The sequence below is a fragment of the Mastigoproctus giganteus genome, chromosome 5 (assembly GCF_048544385.1).
Source record: "Mastigoproctus giganteus isolate SK-2022 chromosome 5, ASM4854438v1, whole genome shotgun sequence".
NCBI lineage: Eukaryota > Metazoa > Arthropoda > Arachnida > Uropygi > Thelyphonidae > Mastigoproctus > Mastigoproctus giganteus.
In genome coordinates this window covers 106,385,963-106,412,085 of record NC_143579.1, presented here as the reverse complement: position 1 = coordinate 106,412,085, position 26,123 = coordinate 106,385,963, and the positions used below count along the sequence as shown (strand labels likewise).

Below are 26,123 nucleotides of genomic sequence, written 5' to 3'. Positions count from 1 at the left end.
GAACTGTTCAGGCAGGTGGACGGACGATCGGTAATGGTCTGTTCAATTGGCACACATTGGGACCTTTGGTACGTCTATACGCATCTCTGAACGGTCGAGGTTATGTGTCCACCCTTGCAGACCATTTGCATCCCTTCATAGTCATCGTGCATCCAGAGGGCAATGGACTCTTCCAGCAGGACAATGCCCTCCCCACAGAGCCGTGGTGACTAGAACATGGTTCGAAGAGCATTTCGCAAATTTTATCACTATGGAGTGGCCTCCCCATTGAACATAAACCTTGTGGAGTATCTTTGGGATGCGGTGGAAAGGTCCGTTCGAGCCTTGGATCCTCCACCGAGGAATGCGACGGAATTATGGACAGCCGTGTAGCAAGCATGGGTGGTAATACCTGTGGAACGCTTTCTTGAACTAGCGGACTCAATGCCTCGCCGTGTGCTGCCCTTATCAGGGCGGAAATTGGGCCTACCCGTTACCAGGTTGGTATTCCATGATTTCTGTCCACTCAGAGTATAGTGAACGGTATTTTGTTATGGAGTGTCTACCGTAAAGTGATTTGATCGTGCAGCGAACCTTTCGTAAAGTGGGGTCCACTGTAGTGAGCGTTGTCAAGCGTATAGAGCATGTATAAGTGCAATGCGTCCTGATTGAAAAAATCGCCAAGAAAATGCGACACGAAATGATTCATTCTCCTACCACCACCATTGTACCACTCCGTACCAGGCACGAGCGACACATGACTCAATCAGTACACCTACTGATTGCGTCATGCTATTTCTTTTTAGCCATTCTGCACGGTATTTAACAAAAATTTCGACGGAAAAAATGTACAAATCAACATATCGAAGACTGATAGTGAGCATTGTAAGGCGTGTAGAGCACATGCAATGCGACCACCGAAACCATCTCCATTGAGCACAAAGGAGAGCTCTAAGCTATTTCGAAAGCGAATTTGGAAGAAAGAGTCATGGAAGTTGAAAGTGCAAATGAAAACGATGAAAAGTCCTCGAAGCACAGTCGTAAACGAAAAGCGAAGAAGCCAAAATCGACTATCAGAAGTACTCCATCAAATCGTTCAACGCTTAACGGGCGTAAGCAACAGTAATTTAAGAAACACCGAAGCATCCACGCACAGTTTAAACGTACATTCCTGAATAATGATTTCGGTTCAGTCTGTTCCGTGTGCGATCTGGTTTGGTTCAAGAACGATGTCAAGATTGCAACAGCTGGAGATCACCTTCAAACAGCATGTCCAAATGAAGATGTAAGTCAAATGTCGGCCTGTAACAGCTGTCGTGGCTCTCTCAAGAATGAAGTGATTCCGGCTCTATCGAAGTCAAATGGTTTTAAATATGATCCGATGCCACAGCACTTGCCGAAACTAGATTTGGTAGCGGAAGGTCTCGTATCTCCGAGGCTCCCATTCATGCAGATTCGTCGCCTACAGCGTTCATACAATTGATACGGGATCCTCGGTCAAGGGATAAATATTCGCTTAAAGAAGTTTCACTTAACTTCTGCTATGTGTGCATGCTCGGCGCACACAATTTTTTTTTTTAAGTTAGTTTATTTAGCTTTATTGATTAAATGTGCTATACAATTGCTAACGGTTCGGGAGCCTTGCCAGAATCCATCATTAGACCACAGCTGTACCATTAATAGCCTCCTGCCTCGCTCCATTCTGGAATGAAGGAGATGTAGGCATTCATCAAGACAGGCGGCTGTTAGCAGTACAGTCGTGGTCTGATGATGGAGCTCCGGCAAAGATCCCGAAACGACATTTAGTCAATAAGGCTTAATAAACCAACTTTCTAAAAATATCCAAGTATTACAAGAGTGGTTATTCTGAGAGAAAAATTCCATGGAAAGTCACAAGTAACGCCCTTTCCTAATTATACCAAATTAGCATTAGCGACTATTTCGAAAAAATAAAATTTATTCTCTTTCTCACGAGGATAAGGAACTAATATTGATCACCCTTTTTCTCCCCTACAAGATGGTGTAAGTTTCGTACAGCAGGTATCACGTTAAACTTTTATATAGAAATGTTTGGAAACTAAAATTCGATGAAATATGTCTTCAGCTGTGTTCATGTTTGGTGTGTACGTCCCTCAAAAAATGTCCATCATAAGTATGTACATGTTTCAGAATGTTAAATCGGCAGTAGAGAAGAAAGAGTATTGAATCCCAAATAATCTTGCAGCCTGTGACTTTCAGTTCTGCAGTTAGGTTACATCACCATATCATTGCACAAAACCCATATTGAACATTTCTTCACGAGGACTGTTTTCCAACTCGTTTATTGGCACTTTCCTTGAACTCTTATTGATTATTTTATATTATGAAGAAGAGGAATGGAGAAATAAACACAAGAAGGAAACCTAAAGAATATATTCACGTTATTTTTCATAAAAATAACGAATTACTCTTTTACAGATACCTCGAAATAATTCGTAAATTTCCACAATCCTCTGAGAACTTAAGTTTCACATTGAAAAAAGCATCGATATTTTTTTGAGCTGTGAAAAATAGATAACGCTCTTTTTCACGTATAAATGGCTCCCTACTTACTATAAACCTTAGGACTATTGCACGTGTGTATTTAAGTTACCAATACCATTCCAAGTAATCTCATAGAAAGGCACTGGTTGAAGTGAGCGTGAAGAATTACTCACGAAGTCTCCCTCTTTCTTTTAAACTCATCTGATATTATGCAGTATAAGTTGAAAAAAATCTTTAAAAGACAAGGTAACCTACCTGCATTTACTACTGATCGCTAAATATATGTAAATATATTCGGAAGATCGTTTTATGCTGCTAATACTGTTGGCACTGAATTGGCTTAAATATAAAGATTAATAAAATAATGAGACATCGAGTATAAATATAAAAATTGCATGAAATGGGAATGGAGAACGCATTTAAAAAAAAAATAATATTCCATAGGGATAGGGGGGATTAAGGTTTAAATGATAAAAGTTCTAAAGTTTGCAAAATAACTGATACTGACCAAAGAAATTTGGTACGTTATGGTTCTAGAGAGTAGGGATTGATGATGACTAAATTTACCATCCCACGGAACCCATTACATATTCAATGGGATCCCAGTCTGGCTAATTCATTTCATAAAATACTCTCATTCTGACAAATCCTCCACTACTTACACTGTATGGGGAGAGCAGCGTCCATTACAAAGAACTGCATCTTCTGTACTCCTAAACAGTCTGGCATAGGAATCAACAATTTCTTCCCAATACCAGTCACAGTTCTTCCGAAGATGTGGAGTCTGTGCATTTATTGCATGCCTTTCCAGACTATTTCCTTCCCCTTGCGGTCAGCGCAAGGGTTAGAATCTGTGTTCTTTCACACTGTGTGGAAAAGTCCCGAGTTGAATTTTTTCAAAGAGAGGAACTTACAAAATAGAGGCTTTTTCCACAACAGTGTTCAAGTGAGGGTTGCATGTTTTTTTGTTTTTTTTTTTTCCCAGGAAACTCGGTTGTTTCACACAGCAGACAGAAACCGATCATAGAATACAAAAAAAGTTACAGATAAGATACATTGACGCCACATGGGCTTAGTTTCCTGGGGGGCAAATTCTAAACAGCCACCATCGCCGCCGCATAGTGGTCCGTCCCCCAGATATTTATGGATTAGTATCAGGATTACCTTTCTCCAGATGAAGATACATCGAAAATCAGATTGTAGACTGAATCCAAAATGTTCCGCGAACAGCATGTTGGACCACTGTTTATCGATGTGGACCACTGTTCTTCTAATCTCCAATATCTCATGGGATGTTGGAGATTCGGCCCAATGCATGAGATGTTGGAGATTATATCCAACTGATATGCTTACGACGCTAGTTGATATGGATGTGCTCTTGTAGGTGATGAAGACCAGAAATCCTAGATAGTCTTGCATACAAAACACAGTCCTTCAGCCTACGGTGCATAGTTCAGCAGAGCATATTAAGTCATGAAGTGGCCGCAAACGTGTAAAAGAGCTGCTGTGCCGTCATCTCCTATGCTGGTCGACCATGTATATCTCTTGGGGCACTCCTTCTGTCTTCTGAAAATGATGTCAAGATAACTCGCTCATGTTTTCGAGTCAGTTAAGATGTCAGCTGACTTTTGCTGGTGTCCCTCTTTGTCTGTGATACCTAACCGTAAATCAGCCACTAGTGAATGCTGGCTTGGCTCATAGGGCTCGGTGAATTTGTTTGCTTCAGTTGCATATTTCTACATCAGGTTGCAAATGAGATCCAACAACTGCGAGACATTGCGAATTCGCAATCTGTGGGCTAGGGATTTCGAATCTTTATGCTCTTTGGATTTAAATCTGTGTGTCTTCTCGTATCATGCTCCATGTGGTTCCTGCGTGTGCCACTACTGGTTTCTATACAAGGATTTGGTGTTTAAGAAAGATCTGCTTTGATTTGTCATCAAGAAGGAACTGCTCAACCTATTCCTGATCTTTGAAGAATCTGTTACTTGACAGTTGACTTGAAACTTTATTGTGACGTGTGTATATGTGTGTTTTTATGAGTAAATATACGGCGGGGTTTCCAAAGTTTGGCCGGGACCGCATAGTAAAATAAAGAAAATGGTGAACAGCTTGTGTTAGATATAGGACCATTGTGTTTCTACGAACAGTACCTTGTCAGCATATCCATATGCTACATGATGCACTGGTATCAGTACATCATGATATATTGGAGATTTTATATACATCGGTCCTTCTTAATGCAAAGAAAACTAGTATGAATTTAGTATTATAAAATATTCTCATAAAGCTTTCACTTACTGACTGATGTTCGGAAAACAACGTATTTCTAGGATTTATTACCATTGGAAAAAATGGGAACTGCGCGATCAAAATAGACCATTCAGAGGGAAACAGAATCGGACTAGAAATCCATTAAAATAAAAGGGCGATGTCAGTGAAGAAAAATGATAGGACGGGACATGCCATTTTGAATAAGAGAGCGGCTTTAAAAGCCATTCTATGAGAAAAACAGCGTGAACCAAAGACATTGATATTAGTTGACAATTTATCCTTACTACCATGATAAATCAGAATGGAAGAAATGGACACATGTGATATACGTTTTGGTGGTGTAGTTTCCACAACATAAACTAAGAGATGAACAAAGGAATGTGTGAAGCACAAATACTGATAAGAAATACGAATTTTTTGATATTTGCAATATGAACAGCATCATAAACATTATTACTTGACACGGACTAAACCCAACTTTCATTCTCAGCCTAGATCCGAATTAAATGAGGTGTCACTTGACAAGTTTTATCATCTGAAATATTCCTGCTGTTGTTGTTGTTGTTGTAGGGTTTTTGGCGCACCTGCGACTTAGACCATATTACGCGGTACATAATAAGTCTGTAAATTGAGTGTGTTCTGTTGTTGATTTGCCTGTTTAAAAACTCGAGTTTAAGGGAGAAAAAACCACGTAGGCCTCGCCCGAAACCGACTAACTCAACCACGTAGTGAAAAAAAGGCCCATAAAAAATACTCGCGTCATTGACAGGATTTTAACCCTGGCCTTTTATCCGGTGTGGGTATGACGGTATTAATATGCCTGGTGTTGCCCACTAGGGCGAAATATTACAAGCATGCATTAAAATTCCATATAAGGTGCAGTGATAGCCACTCTAACCTGGTCTTTTATTTCTGTGTTTTTATGATTTTGGATAAGCTGATTATGAATAAAGCATTAGCTTTTTCATTGTTTTCCCAGAAACTTAAATTCTGAAGAAAAATTGTCATTGAAAATCGTATAATGTGAATACTGTAAATACACATTGTAAATAATGCCACAAAGCATTGTATGTAATGTATTCATTCCCTGGAAAGACCAATCCTGCTGAAATAGGGCTGGCCAATTGCTCTGCTATCTCATAGAAGCAAAGTAAGGAAATCAGTAGAAACACCTTGCAACTCAAACAAAAGAAAATGCTAGCATATTTAAGTCTCTTCCAGACATGCCATTTGTAACTTTCGTAGACAACTGGTGAATCTTCTACAACAAATGCCTCATTTTCACGGTCTTCCTTTGAACTGAGTGAGCTGTAGGAATCGATGGAAATTCTTCGCCACTGGGAATGCCAAACAGCCCTCTGACTTCTTTGCCGATGAACATATGTTGCTCTGTCACGCTGTGATCAATATCAACTTCTTCAAAAAAAGACCATTATATTTGAGAAGTAGCGCAAACTTTGAGAAGTAGCACAAAACTACGTAGAAAAATGCGAAAATAGTGGTTCGCTTACCCGCAGGCAGTATCTTACAGCCAGCTTCTACTAAATTCCATTATTTTTTTACAAGATGTCGAGGACCTTCCACTGGATTTAGGATGATTTGAGCAACCTTAGGTGATTTCACAATCGTTGCGCTGTTCATCAGATGGATATTTCAACTCTAAAGTTCTTTATGGCGAGTGGACTAGGAATTGGCATATTTTAAAGTGTAGCACTAGGAAATAGTAATAGTAGTCACCATATAGTGCAAGGAAATCACAAGCTTTTGCTGCAGCGGCAAAAAAAAAAAAACCAGCAGATAAGAAAACACAAATTATATGATTCCTTCCTCACAAGTAAGTATCCGATAGACCTTTCAATTTATTCAAACTGTCAGCCTCAACTACTTGCGAGGGCAACTTGTTCCGGATATCAAAGACTCACTGGCTAAAAGAAAACTTCCTACAATCTAATCTAAATCTCAAGCCCTGTAATTTGAATTCATTCATTTTACTAATATCTCTCTCTCTCTCTCTCTCTCTCTCTCTCTCTCTCTCTCTCTCTCTCTCTCTCTCTCTCTCTCACACACACACACACACACACACACACACACACACACACACACACACACACACACACACACACACAGAGTCTTATAAACCTCATTTAGGTCATCCTTGAGGTGCCTGGAACTCTGTAGCCCCACATAATCGGAGTCTTTCCTCATAGTCGTTCTTCCGGATCTCACAATTCGAGTTTTCCAACTTTGGACCCTTTCAAGAAGCTCGATGTCTTTTTGCAGATGAGGTCTCCATACTTGAATACAGTATTCCAAATGCTCTCTTATAAGTGCCTTATACAGTGGGATTATGACCTCCCTATCTGTACAGGATAGCGTTCGATAGATCACTGACAGGACGCCGTGGGCTTTCCTGGCTGCCTGTTTACACTCTTCAGAAAATTTCATATATCTGTCCGTATTGTAACTCTCAGATCCCTTTCCTCCTCCAGTAGAGGATGTTATACTCTGGTTGCTCCCTCAACATCTTCAAATGTCTTACAGATTACTTCTATAACAGAAACGTTAACCATGAAAACAAAATTTCATAGTATCCCCGCGAACTCACCAGAGGCTGCCCTCAGGGCTCTGTTCTAGGGCCAGCTGTTTGGAATATGATTCTGGATGAATGGCTCCTGCAGGACTTCCCCCACACCTCTCATATGCAGATTACCTGGTTATCGTTGTTGAGGGCCCTACTCGTGCAGCTACTGAGACCAGAGCCAACACAGTCTTGAATGCCCTGTCGGTTTGGGCTGAAGAGAATAAGCTGGAAATCTCTACAGATAAAAGCAGAAGCCTGCTTCTGAAAGGCCGTCTTGACATCAACAGACCACCAACCATTCGTTATAAAGGACATGCACTCAAGAATCAACGTTCATTCAAATATTTAGGTGTCACCCTAGACGATCGCAGAACTTTCATGCCACATCTAAAGTCCATGAAAGAGAAGGCCAAAAATTATATTAATATGCTTGCTCGCTTCACCCGCAAAGACTGGGGTCTTAAGAGACCTGCATTCCACCTTCTTTATTCAGCTGGTTTTGTACCGTTCGTAACATACGGCGCTGCCGTATGGTTCCATCGTTTGCCCATCATCAGCACTAGGAACGTTATTCTGCCGATACAACTCTTGATGTCATTAAAAATGCCTCGAGCTTGTATAACGACCTCAACAGCAGCACTACAAGTATTAACAGGTTGTATCCCCCTTGACCTCCAAGTGGCCTTTACAGCGCTTTCACATGCCATCAGAAAGAACAAAGAAACTGAATTCCTGGGACTAAAAACTATTGTCGATGCAGATGCGAAACAAGAACTCCGCCGTACTTGGCAGGAACTTGTTTCCCTCTGGCATATCCGTTGTGATGAGTCCACCAAAGGCAGTACTACCAAGCTATTTCTGTATAGTGTCTCCTACCTCAACAAACAAAGACATGGCTTGTTCTTCCCTAATTTACACGCTACCTTTCTTCTGACAGGACATGGGTCATTCAAAAAGCGACTTCAGGACTTTGGGCTTGTAAACGATGCCCATTGTGTTTGTGGAGGACTGGCACCACGTAATGCACTCGTGTAACATCTACCTGGACCTACGTAATCAACTGTTACTGGATATAAATTTATTCACACTCGGCCCGGAAAGCAACCTGTTAAAATCAAAGGAAGCGCTTTTAGCTTTTAGCAGGTATGCCTCAGCAGTCTTCAGAAGGCGTTGGTATCATCTCTCCACGTCTGATCCCACAACATAGATATCCACGCCAGACGTTCCTGAAACCGCTATGATCTCTCCTCGTGTCTGCTCTTCCCTCATTACCGGCCACTATCAGAACTGAATGAACACCCAACTGGACATCTTCCACATTGGAATGACGGCACTGAACTGTTAGAAATCAAACTCAGACACTTCCCGTTGCACCTTCCCAACTTTGCAGACCTTCCTTGTTCTGCAAGCTGTCTTCCTTTCCCTGGCCTTCCTGGGCTCCCAGACCAGAGGTGATTCCTACTTCTCCCTTTCCACTTCTTCTTTCCACTGGAGGATGCCTTCTTTCCTCATCCTCCTCCTTTTGCCTTCTTTGAATCCACCATTTCTAATATCTTCCCCACTCTCTTCCCTTTTTTTTTGTTTGGTCTCCGTCCAGAAAGCTCAGACGACCCTGGCGGAGATCAGCCAGAGTATGAAGGCAACCTGGCTCACCTCCCAGTGGCGGTGGCGGGAAACGTGGAGTTCCACTAGGGGCCCTGCGGCCAAGTAGCCAGAGACAACAACAGACCATAACACAATTCTGCATAAACCAGACACTACACTTTTTTCTGGCTTATGCAGTAGTTCTGCATTCCATCACAGAGTACATACGGCGCAGATGTGGGAAACCACATGTGGCGCCTAACTCTAAATACTATGCCACTAAGTACATAACATATAGACGATGTTTATCCTTCTTACTCATTGATATGACCATCACGCAAAATTTCCTGCCATTCTGGTAATTACTAAATTCTCTCCAAATTCCAGAAATCGTAAAAGGAATGTAGATTTTTGACTACCACATAACCATTATTTTAATGTTGATCGGGAACTTCAAAAACAGAGGTGAGGTGTCCATGATTGTTTACAGACATTCCAAAATCTATTTCATGCGCGCTGAAAATCTTGGTGTCGTCTGAAATCGCATTCTCAACCTGATTTAAACCAATATATTTGCAGAAACAGCAGATGTATGTGGATCGATCTGGAAACTTTCATTGATAACTTCAAAGTGAATGTCTTCTTACAGTTGCTTGAAACATTCTTCAAGCATTGAAGGAACCGTTGTCCTCAACTCGCTACTGATGAAAAGAGATGCCCACTTCAAGATTTAAAAAAAAATACAGGATTCAAGATAATAGGTATTTCTATGTATCGCTCATGATCAGCTTTATTTATTTTATATTATTTTTTTTTAATTTTATTATTATGATTTGAGTATGTTTGAATGTGTAATGTTTACAAGTCCCTAACGTCCATAAGACTCTTAGCCTATGCGGTTGTGGTGGATTTGGTCCAGTTGTGTAATGCAGCAAGCAAAAATGGTTATCTCAACACTCAACGATAGCTAATGTGGTAAGAAGGCTAGAAAACGAAAACGATATGATCTTGTCTAGAGAGAAATTAGGACAGCAATTCGCTATCCAAAAATAGATGGGAATCTAATCGAGATGAGCCTCTAGATGGTAATATTATGGAAAAAGAGCTTTCTATGCTGCTGATAAATATCTCGATAACACCAGAATTTTTTGAAAATCAATGGTTTCCATTTGACTCACTTTTTAAAGTAAAACGGTTCAAGAGATTCTCACACCCGACTTTTATTTTTTAATTCAAAAAACACATATTACATTTATACCTTAATTATGATGCAGCTTGATGTGTTGTTTACTCTATTTTCTGTTTCTCTAGGCTTAGACATTGACTCCTGTCTTGAAGCTTTCGGCCAGCATTTTCTTACTTACTGCCAGCAGAATGGGTTCGACCAGATACTTCGTGTCCTGGGGAGCAATCTGGCGGACTTCCTGACTAACCTGGACAATCTACACGATCATCTAGGTTCCATATATCCCGGGATGAGAGCTCCTTCGTTCAGAGTCACTCCAGGACCTCGAGGAACTCTGCTGCTTCATTACTACAGCGAGCGTCCGGGTCTTCACGCCATCGTTCGCGGACTCGTAAAAGTGGTGGCCAAAGAGTTCTTTAACACGGAGGTCACAGTGAACACTGCAGAAGTGTGTGATAATGGACACAAACATCATGTGGTGTTAGAAATATGTCGGACCAATGCTCAAGAAGAACATCAAGGAAGGCGAGTATCCTTGACCCCTCAGTTAATGGAACGATGGAGTAGTTCACCCAACGATATGCCATTTGGGGTTAAAACGTTTTGTAAGGCATTTCCCTTCCATGTGATGTTCGATCGGACCTTCACCATTACACAAGCGGGAAAGACCATCTTAAGGTTAACGAAGACAATTTGGAAACTCCAGAGGAATGTTAAGTTCACAGACTTATTTATAATCTGCCGTCCAGTTATCGAATGTTCCTTTGAGAGCATTCTCCATTACTGTAATACTGTGTTTGTGGTGAGGACTAAAGCTGGAGTACTATCTTCCACCGAGAAAAGCAATGACTTGTTTCTCAGATTGAAAGGCCAAATGGTTTCAGTTCCGGAAACGGGAAGTATTTTATTTCTTTGTTCACCCCGCGTCAGAAACCTAGAAGAGATGGCGGACCTTGGCGTCTACTTCAGCGATCTTCCAATCCACGACCGATCCAGGGACATGGTGCTCTTTTCCTACCACCGAAAAGGGGAGAGGGAATTAGTGGAAAAGTTAGACGAGGCCTCCAACCATCTTAAGGTACTCGATACAAAACTAAGAGACGATAAGAAGAGAACGGAGGAAGTCCTCCAGTCCATCTTTCCACCAAATGTTGCCTTGAGACTGTGTCAAGATCTTCCCGTGGAAGCCGAGAGATACGACATGGTCACGTGTCTATTCTCGGACATTGTCGGTTTCACTTCGATGTGCGGGAACGAGAATGTGGCACCCATGGATGTGGTTAGGCTGCTGAATCGATTGTATCTACATTTTGACACCTTGTCCGGCATCCACGAGGTATACAAGGTAAATAACAAGCATGAAAGATATCCAAGCTGCCATCTTTGTTTATACTTATTAAGTGTACGATTTATATCGTTCTAATGCTAATTTATATTTTTTAATTAAAACTCAAAATGTTTAAACAACAAAAAAATCTGTTCGGCATTACCTCTATCCCTAATTAGAAATTTAATTTGAAATTTCTCATTAACAGGAGAAGAAACGAAAAGCACATAAATTTCACATGGAAATGGATTTCAACCCTGCTGGGTTGAGTTGCGGACACACACACATTGGTTTAATGCACTGTTTGCTGGTTTAGAATAGAAAAACAAAGAGTTCAATTTGAGCAAAATATCAAGAATTTCACCAGATATTCAAATATACCTATTTGATAATAATAGCAAACTTATATTAAAGGCAACGAAAGCTGAAGATCAATCCACGAAGATGAGAGAAGGTTTATCAAATATTTGTAGGTCGAAGCCTCATAAATCAGCGACAAAAGTCTTGCTGGGCATGACTAGTCGATCCTTCTCCCCACATGTAAAGTGGATAGATATCAGTATACAGAGCGAGTCAAAAATTGAAAACCATGGAGTAAATTACTTTTATTGTAATAGATATTCAAAATGACCACCTCCAACTGGAAAACACTTTTGAATTCTTTGTGTAAGTGATACCTTGATACGTATCATTGTTCTCTTTTGTACCTTCACGACGTTCTGATGATATTGCTTCCTTAAGTTCATTAATGTTTCTTGGGTGGTTCTAGTAAACAATAGACTTCAAATGACCCCAAGAAAATATATCGAAGGTTGTGAGGTCTGATGACCTGAGTGACCATTCAACCGGGCCTGGTAGACCTAACCGCCAGTTGGGGAACTGTTTATTGATGTAGTTTCGCAGAACCAATGAATGCGGTGGTGCTCCGTCTCGTTGGAAGAACACGATGGTCCTTCGTTGTAAAGGAACATCATCCAGAAAATTCAAGTAAGTGCGTTTTGCCAGTAACGTTGTTGTCAAAGAAATAAGGACCAATTATGACCATCCCATATTCCAGCCCACACCATAACCCGGGAGTCATTTTGTACGTTAGGCGTTTCCAATTAGGATTACTGTCTGACCAATATCGAAAATTGTCTATTGTTGTTATTACTTAGGTAAAACACTTCCTCATCACTGAAGAAGATCGATAAATCTCTGTTTTGCAATATCCATTCACGAAACTCTTGTCGTCGATCTGTGTCGTCACCACGTAAATCCTGAACGAATTGCACTTTATGCGGGTGAAAATGATTTTTTCGAAGAATGCACACCAGTGAACTTTGATTAACCCTTGTTTCTTGATTTTACTTCCTCGTCGATGTTTTTGGCCTGTTTGTAAGCTGCTCGCGACAGTACTATCACCGATATTTCTTCATCAGTTACACCTTTTGGTCTCCCACTTCGAGGAGGAGGAGGAGCAACACTTCCGGTTTCTTCAAAGCGGTTTATTAGTCGTCCACAGTTGATTGATCAACTGGAGGCAAGTGTGGATTCTGCATATTAAATTCTTCGGTAGTTGAACGGTGGGTAGCACCTTGTACCAGTACATAAACACTAATCTCACTTTGTCAGCCTTTCTCAAATACTCTATAGGTTTGAGTAGGATATTGCTAGAAGTCAATAATTGAAAACGGAAAGAAACTGATTAAATGAACGCTGTAGCTTAAGAATTAATCATTCGTTCTGTTTTAATTAGTTAAATGATTTGGATTTAATTACATTTTATCATAATATTCACCTTGAACCAATTCCGGCAGAGTCGCATTCTATTTTAGCGGATTTAGAGAGAAATCGTGGGGATTTTCATCTTTACGAAGACCACGGATGTCTCATCAGATGTCTCAGTACGGTTTCATTAGCTGACGAAAGCGTTCGCAGTTTTGAAATCCCATTTTCAATCACGGCACGTCCGCACGCACAATACTGAAATTGAAGATTCGATAACGGTATCATAATTCTGTCAGAATTTAAATTACGCGTTAATTCTCCTCCGCTAAGGAAAATTGACAACTTCGCTACTCCTTGTGACCTACTTAAAGGGTTCGCGCTAATGTGTTTGGTTTACTGCTTGTTCCTATCTGCAGACCAGCAATGATTTATTTTAATCCCATTATCGACGGCAAATAAATTAAGGAATGTTTAGACTTTCGAAAGTGCGAAGAATTAAAACTGAAGTGGCGATCTTATTTAACAGTCGCCAATCGACATTGATTGCCAACGAGCTTGTCAGTGATCATTGACGTTGTTTGTTCTCTTTTGACAACCGTCTAGTTGCTTTTAATATTGTTATTCCCTGGATTATTTCTATTGTGCGTATCATTTTGTTTTACATTGGATAAACTGGAAACTGTGTTTTACCAGTATATTATGTCGCCAGAAGCGTATTCACTAATACGAATATATGAAACTTCGGACATTTTCTTACATGGCAATTACAATTTTTATCTACCAGGCCGTAAGAGAGATAGACAAGCGGCATACCCCATTCAACATAAGCGAGGAATCCCCTCTCGCCGAGACGGCACAAACGAAGCTAGAAAAGATGGGCAAAGAAGACACTCCAATGACCTCTATCAAGATCAGATAGATAAAATGGCTTCCAATGCATGGCTCACGAGCGAGATGCTCTTCCGCGAGACTAAAGGATTCATGCTCGCCATCCAAGACCAGGTAATCAACACTAGAAACTGACATTAGGATGCAATCTGGCCTAGATAAATGCAAGAACCATGGACTGCGTCAGGGAAATGCACTCGACTGAAGACCAGTGAACAGATTGAAGACATAACAGAGGGAAAGACCTACAAATATCTGGCAATGATACAGGTTGAAGAGTTAGATCGCACGAAGATTAAGACCAGTCTGACTGAGAAATGCCATCAGAGACCGAAGAACCTGCTAAAAACAAAGCTGAATGGTGGAAATATAGTCAGAGCCATAAATACCTACGCAGTCTCAGTACTGACATACTCCTTCGGGATCATAAATTAGACCAACACTGAAGGAACTGAAGGAGATTATGAGATCGACCAGGATAATGATAACAAACAATCTGCATCGCCACCCGAAGTTGGCAATCAAAAGACTGAAAATATCCCGGAAGGAGGGAAGGGTGTGACAGACCTTAGTGAAAACGGAAGAAGGCGATTAAGAACCTGTGGGATTATTTCAGGAAAACACAGCTCCAATCTTCCAAGCCACGAAGAAGATGGAAAAAGGGCACATACTCCTCTCATCATCAACAAGGAGACCACACTCACACAGATAGAACAAACAATGATAGAAAGATGGGCGAAGAAGGCACTCCATGGTAGACATTACAATGACTTCCATTAAGACTACGCAGATAAGATGTCTTCCAAACGCATGGCCACTTTTATTTTATTTATTATTATTTATTTTTGTACGTTCTTGATTCAGGGTGGCTCCTAGGCATATGCCCATCTCCACCTTGTTCACCTGTAACGGCGCAGAACCTCTGCGAAATTGGCCTGAAAAGTGTTGATGTATGTATTAGTACTATGTGTGTGTGTTCTGTTGTTAGTGTCAGGCCTCTTTGCAGCAGGGAGCAGCCAACACCTGAGCAGCTGCTGCCTAATGCCAGTCCCTAGGCTAGAGGACCCAGGTCAGTGTCTACAATTCACTGTCAGTGCTCATCGCACTAAAATCCAGCACACGCCGGATGTAGTGCAATACCCACGGATGCCGGTATGGCAGGTGCCAGTAAACGCATGGCCACTAAAAAACCAAACTATTATATTTAGACCATCCGAATAATTAAATTCATCTGCCGTGCTGTGTCTTATGTCTGTTACTTGCGTGTGCTATGATCGATTTGTCTGTTTGCTGGACGAAAAACATGTTTCTGGGGGGTGGGGGGGAACCTTGCTATCTACGCCTGAGACCGACTAAACGCATGGCCACTAGCGGAGGCTTTCCCCGAGACCGAAGATATGCTCGACATCCAAAACTAGGTAATCACCATCAGGGACTACAGGAAATACCTTGACAAGGACTCCGAAATGACAGATGACACATGCGAACGATGTTACCTCAACCACCCAGAAACAATCCAGCAAGTCCCCACGGGATATACTGATAGATACCACCAGGTTGTCAGGATAATACATCAGAAACAAGCGCAAAAATACCAATTAATCAAATAAAATGTACCGTATTACAAGTACGAGCCCCAGGCTGTACTCGCGACTCCTACTCACAAACTATACTGGGACTGCGCCATAATAGCGAACAAGACGATCCCGCAACACAGACGAGATATAACCCTCGTTGACAAGAAGGAAAAGACGACCTATCTAATCGACATAGCGGTACCGAACATCCGAAACCTCTGGCTTGGTTTGGATTTTATTGGCGCATTAGCAACTAAGGCTATAATGCGCCAAGACCCGAAACCTCCGGCAAACCTAATTGGAAAAGATCAGGAAGTACAATGATCCTCCTGATCACCGTGTAACCACCGGCATGGTGACAAAGAGTCTCCTCTCCGTAAGAACCTAGCAGAAATACGCCTCGCAGAGAACACGTACATGAAACTCCAGAAAGCCGCGATCGTGAACACCTGTAGGATAGTCAGAGTTCCTCGATCAACAGTAATAATAACAATAATAGTAACCGGGCATAACCATCCACCCTATCCTCCTGGTACCAGTACTCGTCACGGAATGAAAAAAGTTACACAAGGAGAAAAAGTCATAATAATATTTCAAATAAATCAGAATATTCATACTATTCCCATAAGGTAATCATCCATTTCTGCTTTAGCATTAGCATCACTAGAGGCATACGATGCAAGAAAGCAAGCTTATGCAACATCAGCAAAAAAAAAAAAAAAAAACCCTCCCATTTCACCCCTCCATTCGTTCAAAATGCCTGTCCAGCTCAGTCTTAAATTTATTTAGGCTATCAACTTCCACAACAAGGGATGGAAGTCTGTTCCACCAACCAACTACCCGCTGGCTAAAGGCAAATTTCCACACATCTATTCTACAACTGTCTTTCCTCAATTTGAAACTGTGCCCCCTCAGGTTCTCAATCTGAGCAAGAGAAAGAATCCCATCCGCATTGAACTTGTTCAACTCATTCAAGGCCTTCTACACCTCAATCAGATCACCTCGCAGGTACTTACTCTCCAGGCGCTGCAATTTGCAGAACTTAAACCTTTCTTGGTAAGAGCACCCCTTTGTTCCCCTCACTAATCTTGTTGCTCTTCTTTGTACTCATTCTAGCAACTCTACATCCTTCCTAAAATGAGGCCTCCAGACCTGTACACACTACTCTAGGTATGGCCTGACCATTGTCTTATACAAAGGGATAATCATCACTTCCCTGTCCCTGCTAGCAAAATTCCTATATATCATTGAGAAGACTACATGATCTGCCCTGGTAGCCCGTCTACACTGCTTGTGCTATGGTCGATTGCGTCTAAAGGCGAACTTCATATTTGACTGCACAATTATCCCCGGGTCTTTTTCACTTTCCACTTCCCTGAGTGTAGTACCACACAGTTGGTACGTTTCTCTTCGGTTATTGCTAGCCATATGCAGTACTTTGCATTTGTCAATGTTAAACTTCAGTTGCCACTTTTCAGCCCATTTGCCCAACTTATCTAGATCCAGTTGGAGTAGCATACTGTCGTTAACAATCCTGCCAAACTTTGTATCATCTGCAAACTTGGACATTAAACCTGATATACCTTCATCAATATCATTAATAAATACCATTGATACATCCATCAATATCATTGATAGAGTTTTAAACTTAGTCAGATTCACGCTGCCTCCACAAAGTTGTGTGGTAACTTATTCCAATGTTCGACAATCAGCTGCTCATAGATGAACTCCATTAAATCCAGTATTCTATTAATTCCTGAAATATCATATTTGTGTCCACTGCTCTGTGTTTCGCTTACGAGGGAGAACAAACCTTCCTCCTTGATTTTACTCAATAATTTCAATGCCTTATACACCTCAATTAGATCTCCACTTGGCTGTCTGGTTGCCGAACTCTGCAGTCCACACCTTCTAAGACGTTCTTCATAGATATGTATCGCTTTATAATCGTTACCAATGTGGTCACTCTTCTGTAAGCCCACTCCAGAATTTCGGTAACTTTTTAGCTGCAATCTCCAGACTAGAATACAATATTGCAAATGCAGTCTAAAAAATTTATAACCCCATTTCGTGTTTGAAATTAGTAATGACGTAGTATGAATGCTCAGAGAATTAATTCAATGTTTCACGATATAATGATTTGTGATATAGTGAAACAATGAATCTTAAAAGTTTCGGATAGGCTGTTCTACCATCCTCCTAGCGAATTAAAATCATCATAAAAAAAAAGAAAATGGAAATTATATATAGTAATTATTGAATAATTATGCTACTGAAAATTATCCATGATTGAGTAGTGTGCAATGTGCGTCTATCTAGCGCAAGCTGTTAGTCTTAACCAAGTTTGAAAATTTCGCCAATGCTTCATCGTCGATACATATAAAAGGAAATTATCAGTTGTCTTTCCCTCAAGAATTTCTTACCGGTTCGTCCTCTAAAAAGAGAAGAACAACATCCTAAACTATCAGACCCAGAAGAATTGCAGGAAAAAGTTCTCTGAAGGATCGAGATGAGTCATCACTGCTGATCACAATAACGAGCCAACTGGAAACGCTTACCGCAAGAACCATTCTTGGAGACTCCACAGCTTCTAGCCAGGAAAAAATGCCAACTTTACTCCCACTGACACACTTTGGGATGATTAAAGAGTTAATTTCGAAGTTAGTGCCTGTGAGACCTTTCCAACTGAAATGTGAATTTCAAGAAGGAATACATACAGAGACTGTTCAACAAAAAATACAATACGTTACTTATAGGGGTGAAGAATACAAACTGGCGTCATTACCAAACAAGGATATTTTGATGTTAGGCCATTTTATTGAAGCTTACAAAACAAAGAAATGATTTAAAATGTTATGGAAAATACAAATGGTGAAATCATAATAAAATGAAACCTATGCCCAAAATTATAAATCATTTAAAATTTTATTTTGGAGCCAAATCAATGTTTTGAACCAATTGACCGCCACCTATTCCTCGCTGAACCTGAAAAATTCAAGATGTCAAGGACTCCAGGTTTTACTAAACAGGGTTAATGAGCAGTGTAACCAGAATCGGATAAACAACGCTCTTAAATTCAAATGAAATTAAACTGAAATGAAAAGTTACGCTGCTTAGCCCGCCTACGGATACAGCCGTGTCCTTGGCGTGGGTAACCTTCTTTGTTTTTTTCGAACCGAAACGTTGCTTAAGATTATCACATTTCACTGCAGCAGAAAATTTATGGAGCGGAAGACTGCATGAGAGCAGGATCTGTCACTTGATGAAGAAACCAGCTGACAGACGATCACCGGCAGCTTTAATTCGACTGAAACTTCATGCACATATGACGTCACACATAAGTGAGTATTAAAGTGCGTGTCAAAGTAACTCCAGTTTTTATAAGTTGCAGTTGTCTGTTTTATACTATTGTGTTACTTGCTTTAAATGTTGGCGATCAAGGGATTATGTCAATAATGACCCATGAAGGTTGTTCAGTTCAAGAAAAAGATTAACATATTTCGATAATTCAAAAAAAATGGGAAGGTAATAACATTTTTTTTACAAGAAACTATTCTTCTAACCACCGATTTTATTTTTCAACATTGACATGATCTGACAAATCGATCAACGATTACAGTATTGCGCACAAAATTAAACAGTGACTTCTGTGTCTTGTTTTCTCCAGCTCGTGTGCTAGTTCACCTTCTTCCTCGTAGCTTCGTTGTTTTAAACATAAAGCGTCATCTTCGTACGCATAATAAAACGGGACTTGAGGGGAGGGTGTTGAATTAGCACCATGACAACTCAGATCATACGATATCGGTATATGTACCAGTAAAAAGGTTTCTGTTCTATGGATGGTTTGCCTGCTGTGGGATGAAAAATGGAGAAAATCGGGAAAGATTCCGGATCACCTAAGATCGGCTCACTCTCTTCACTTGAAAAGGGCTGAAGTTTGTTTGGTTACCAATGAGATTCAAATCCAAGCATTTCCAGAAGAGTGGTAAGTGATGGTCGCCATTCTGGTACAGTGTAGCCCATTATATGAGTATTATAATTCCTTTCGCTGACATTACATTTGTGTTCATTCCATTCAGTTATTACAGTTTGCAATTTCGCAAAACTTATTTGAAAGTAACCACGGATAGCAGTTGCTGCATAAATCGAAACGCTATGGGTACAAATCTGCAATTTTAAAGCAAGCAAAGAAAAGATTCTTCTTTATAGAGAATCGAGAAGTTACTTGTAATGCAGCCTACATTCTTCTACAATGATATTGCTGACTTCTATTATTAGAACTCTAGGTTACAGTGCAATTTTGCGTTTGAAGTCACCATACATTTTTTTTTATATAAAAAAAACTTGCAGGAAGTAAACCATTTCGATCATATATCCGTATTCATACTGCCAGACCCAACAACTGGCCTTAACACATTTATCTTACTGCAGTCAGCAACGTAGTAGTAGTAGTGGCATGTGATGAAAGAAAGCAAGTGTATGAACTTATGCAGCATCAGCCAAAAAAAAAAAAATCACACCATTCCCTCCAAATGCCTGTCCAGTTCCTCCTTAAATTTATTTAACCTATCAACTTCCACAACGACAGATGGAAGTTTGTTCCAGCAATTAATCACCCACTGGCTAAAGGCAAATTTTCGCACATCTATTCTACATCTGTCTTTTTTTAATTTGAATTTGTCCCCTTAGGTTCGTAATCTGAACAAGTGGAAGGATCCCATCAGAATTCAGCGTGCTCAACCCATTCAAGGCCTTATACAACTCAATCAAATCACCGCGCAGGTGCCTAGTCTCCAGCCACTGCAATTTGCAGAACTTAAGCCTCTCTTGATAAGAGGATCCCTTCATTCCCCTCACCAATCTTGTTGCCCTTCTCTGTACACGTTCAAGTAAATCTACATCCTTCCTAAAATGAGGCCTCCAGACCTGTATGCAGTACTCAAGGCGTGGCCTGACCATTGCCTTATACAGAGGGATAATCACCTCCTTTTCCCTGCTAGCAAAATTCCTATATATCATTGACAAAACCCCATGACCTGCCCTGGCAGCCTGTCTGCATTGCTCAGAAAACTTCATATCTGACTGCACAATTACTCCCAGGTCTTTTTCATTTCCTACCACCTTAAGTGTAGTACCACACAGTTGGTACGTTTTTCTGGGGTTACTTCTACCCATATGCAGTACTTTGCATTTGTCAAGGTTCAGTTGCCACTTCTTAGCCAATCTGCCCAATTTATCTAGATCCTGCTGCAGTAGCACACTGCCAATCTTTGTATCATCTGCAAACTTCGACATTAAGCCTGATATACCTTCATCAATATCATTGATAAATATACAAAACAACAGTGGACCCACACCGAACCCTGTGGGACTCCACTAATAACATTAGTCCACGAAGAGCAGCACCCATTGATTACCACCCTCTGTCTTCTCCCACTTAACCATCCTTTTATCCATTATAGCAACTTACCTTTAATACCATTCTGCTCCAATTTGTACAATAGTCTTTCATGCGCAACAGTGTCAAAAGTTTCCTGAAATCCAAATATATGATATCACAATTATTTTTTGCATCCAGTTCCTTTGTAACCACATCATAATATCCTATCAAATTTGTCAGACAAGACTTCCCCTTAACAAACCCAAGCTGTGTCTGAATTATTGCTGCAGTCTTGTCTAGATGATCCTGCAATGCATCTTTAACCAGTGACTCCATTATTTTACCGGGAACAGAAGTTAAACTAACTGGTCTGTAGTTTCTCGTGTCACCCTTCGATCCCCTTTGTGAATTGGGGATACATTTGCACATCTCTAGTCCGTGGGAACCTCACCTGAGTCCAACGATGCTCTCATAATTATGGCTAAGGGTTTGCTTAGTTGCTTTGCCGCTTCCTTTAATATAACTGGATAGATCCCATCCACCCCAGGTGCTTTTCTTATGTTTAACTTCAACAATTTATCCTCCACTTTGCTTTCAGTTATTCCAAAATCATTAAGTATCCTGCTACAATTTGATAACCTTCTGCCATTTTCAAACCTTAATAATTCCTCATGTGTGAATGTAGATGCAAAATACTCATTCAGTTGGTTTGCTATCTGAGCAGGATCATCAACAGTCGAACCATCGATGTCAAGTGGACCAATCAGATTTATCCCCTTCCTTTTAGAGTTTATATAAGTAAAGAAATCCTTGCTGTTTTCTTAGCATCTTTTGCCAAAGATTTCTCGTAATCTGCCTTCGCCTGCCTAACCTCCTTTGTGACCTGATTACAGACTAGCTTATATCTGCCATAGGCTTCTGAGTCGCTTTATAATTGGACACAGAACGAACACGTTCGTTCTGTGTCCATATTTCTATAATCGCATCCTTCAGTTCAACGCCAGAGTTAAAAGTTCAGTCATTTAACTTTTCTTTAAATTCTACAAACATTTGAAAGTCGCGAGGTGAAAAAGTTGTACTTGTATGGTGAAGAGTCAGTCAGCGAGCTGCCATCTACGATTCATGGAAAGGGGAGAATAGCTGTGAGCATACAAACCAAAGACGACGAGAAAGGTATTGAATCAATTTGAATGGAGGCTGCTGCTGCTGCAATATGTTTAGTGTCAGTGTGCATGGCAAATACCGACTGTGAAGCATGAATCGTGATTCATGCATGGATTCTGCGAATCGTATTACGACTGTAAGCGGATGGGGCGTATAAGGACCGAGACAATATAGAATGGGAAGTCTGGAACAGGCAACATATATCCGAGATTTGCAGCCTTGTGACTTCGAAGTGTTTGGAGAACTTTGATCGCAAACTGAAAGCAGGTTTAATTGAACGATGCGGTCAACGAACAATTGCCGAAATACTTCCACAGCCACCGAGATCTTTCACAGATTAAAAAGGCAGTGACATGTTGATCTTTTACGAAGCATATGAAGTTGCACTCTTTCCGTTGCAGTGATATTTCTGCCCAAATTTCTGAAAAAATATATAATTAACGTTTTTAATACTTAAATAAATATCAAACTTTATGATAAATTCGGTTGTCAGTTTCTTTTTGTTCAACTGTTCAAATGATTTCGTGCTGTTTATCATTTATTTATGAAAATCATCCAAAAATTGTCTTTTCAAAATCTAAAAAAGTCGAAAGAAATCTGAGAAGTCGAAAAAAAAGTCGAAAAAATCTGAGAAGTCGAAAAATATGAGAAAAAGTCTAAAAAGTCAGAATAATAGAAAAATAACGAAAACGATGCTTTCAATTGCAAAAATGAAACAAAACAGGGCTGTGCTGTAATCCTTTCAATAAATTCACTCGACAGAATAGTTTTTAGAGATACTGACACGTATCTCTAAAAATACTGATGATGATGATGATCTCTAAAAATACTGATGTTGAATCGATTAGCAGCTTCCGAAATCCGCATATGTGAGAAAATAGGTTCTGCCTTAAACTCGATTTTTAACAACGTCTTCAGCTTAAGATGCGGAATGCCTGTACTTTTAAATAAATGTTACCCATTATGTTGCTTTTCTCACTTACACTTCGCTGTCCCTGGTATACAAATGATGCCAATTTAGTATCAGCAATACACGTAACGAATATTTAGCACGTGGTGTTTCTCAAGCATCCTAACGACAGCGGCTGGTTTTTATGAATGACTCGTGTCTCTTAGAGTTAATTTAGTAAACGTGGTGAGGACAAAGATACACAAAAACGAATCCCTCTATGTTTCTCTCCCTACTGTAGCACCAAATGTCTCTCGGATCATGCGGGTTATTCCTGGTCCCAGTGGATACAAAAGCGTTATGTGAAGACAAAATTATAATGGGAAAATAAGCACATAAGACGACAAAAACTAGTTCCAACCATCTTTTCAGGTTTATCTACGGGTTATGTTTTTCATTGGCATGGTTACAAGGGCAGAGATACTTCTGTAGTCTATCGATTTCAAGGGATCCACTGTTCCATTCCAGGACCTCCAATCACAACGGCAAAGTAATGAAGCGAAAAATGATCGTTCATGCGTTTGGTTGAGCATCGCGGTGGAAACGAAAAAGCGGGTACAGTTTAAAACAAGCGCACAATGAAAAAACTCTGAAGAACATGATTTCATCGTTGACAGAAATTTAATATCGTGAAGGTCGCTATATAAATTGCTACTTCATTTCATACACTTTATACCATTTCAATCAATTCGGAACTGATCATCGCCGTTTGTTTCTGCGCATGCGATAAGCGCACGCTTCTCGGTGTCTTGATAAAGCCAAATATCATCTCCCACAGTTTTCGTAGGAATTTATATGAAAAATGCCAGTCGCATGAAATATCTGTGTAAATACGACCTGGTCTTCCCAAATAACGTACCACAGACTTCTTACTGAGAAGAAGTTTATGGCGAGGAAGGAATAATAAATCATACGCGGTGGAATGAAATTATTTAATTGCGAATTAAAATAAACATTTTAAGTATCCAGTAAATCAATCAATGTTCCTAACATTTATACAGTTCTGGTGTTAAATTCTAGATGACTGAGAGAGAGAGAACAAAAAAATGAGGTATCAGTTGAGTTACAAGCCAGAAAAGAAACTTTCTGAACTTCATACATGAAAGTTTGCTTTATGAGATTGCTCTAATATAAAAAAATAAATTTAGAAAAAGCCTAGAGGCTCTCCAGCTCTCTTCTTTTCTTTTTCACGCTTTAATAACAGCTATTTTATTACCCGGTGGCATCTAAGACAGAATTCTTACAAAAAATCACAAAACAAAAACCAGGGACTCATAAAAACCTTTAGCTGTCACGCACCGTTTGGAATAAATTACAAAATACTTCAGTTAATTCTGAAGTCAAATTTCCGGGCTTCTCTGTGTACACAGTAATCCAAATGAGGGGATAGTAAACGATAAATTTATAATATTGACTATATGCGACTGGGTTATGCTACTTAATGTAATATTCAATGGCAGTTGTTTATCATATTCATTTTGTTTACACAGCAACTGTTTCTTGTTTACGCTTTAACATGAACGCGAAATTGCAATGAAAAATATTCCTTGGAGCTGATTAAAGTAATTAAAAGATTTCTCGGTGGAATCTAAGAGTAGTGACGAACACGTTCTTGAAAATTACTCACCATCTGAGGACTGATGAAATTTCCCATCGAAATGAACTCAGTCATCTTCCAAAGACAGAAAAAAACACTGATGTGATGCCCGAGGCTCTGTGAAATGTGAACTACTGTATTAGGAGAAGCAGAAACTTCTATCAGCGTTCTCTCTCTCTCAAAATGAAAGAGATTGCAGCATGTGCAAACAGGGGCTCATCGACTAACACAATAAGCCATTAATCAGGATTATGATCAAGCAATTGTGAAATAGAGAAGGCTGCACGCTCTTTTAGCGTATACCTTTTAGTCTCACGAGGTGTGATAAATGTACTGTCAAATAAACCAGTTAATTTAAATTCAACAGAGAATAGCATATCATAAGTAAATGACGTCACACTATTAATAATAATTACTTCATTAAATACCAACTCAATCATCGAATATGAGAATCTCGTACAAAATTGCAGTGTTCAAAGTGTTCAAACACGCATATTCATCATAAGCTAATGTCTACATGTAGAGTATCTTACAGAGGCTCCAAAAAGGTTAGTTCAACTTCGTCTTGGTACACTGTGATGATACAGGAACTCTGATACAGGAAATTCAAAAATACAAAATCATAATTCCAGGCGTCAGAGTGGCCAGAAACAACTAAACAACACATGCACAGAAAATGGAGATAAATTGCTTTTTGGATGTTGACAGCAGGTTGTCAACATCCAAAAATCAATTCATGGCATCACAGGTAATGCCTAGAATTTCTATCGGAATTTCACTTAATTCTGTAGGAAAGGTCTTTGTATATATCACATGGACGTGGAGAGGTAACACTCCAATAGAACCTGCAGAACAGCAGAGGATTCTGTTCGCAAGCCCAAAGCATGGCAACAAGTATGAATCGCTGCAAGGAGATCAATTTATCTTGTGGGTTTTTAAAGTAGCCATGTGGAACCAGCTGCAGACGCAAAGCAACCAACAGGAATGATACCGCATTATAATAATGAAGAAATGTTTTCCTGTTCAGACCCTATTTGGTACGGGTAATTTTTATAATACCAGCTGTAAACTTCTTGATCTTTATAATAATATTGTTAATATGTAGAGTAAAATTTAGTCGATCATCCAGAAGAATGCCTAAATATTTTATCTGCGGAACTGACCGATTTTTTCACCTTCAATTCTGATATTTGGTGATCTTTTGTAATCGAGTTTACCTCGAAATATCATCAGTTTCGTTTTTTAGGAATATACGTAGTTTGTTACGACTTGCCTAATTTACCAGATTATTAAGTGTGTTGTTGGCACTCTACTCAAGATTTGGGCCATACTTGCCAGAAAAGATAAGAACCAGATCGTCAGCATAGGCGATGTTAATGGTGCACTTAAGCTGTTGACGAACCT

General features: G+C 40.0%; 1 protein-coding gene across 1 annotated transcript in view; it reads left to right on the top strand.

Moving 5' to 3' along the window:
• Window positions 1-26,123, top strand: part of LOC150085618 (guanylate cyclase soluble subunit beta-1-like) — a 64,406-nt gene that overhangs the window by 14,639 nt on the left and 23,644 nt on the right. Inside the window, exon 5 of the mRNA XM_090374620.1 lies at window positions 10,253-11,472. Coding sequence (XP_090230746.1) covers window positions 10,253-11,472 — 1,220 coding nt within the window. The remainder of the gene's footprint in view (window positions 1-10,252; window positions 11,473-26,123) is intronic.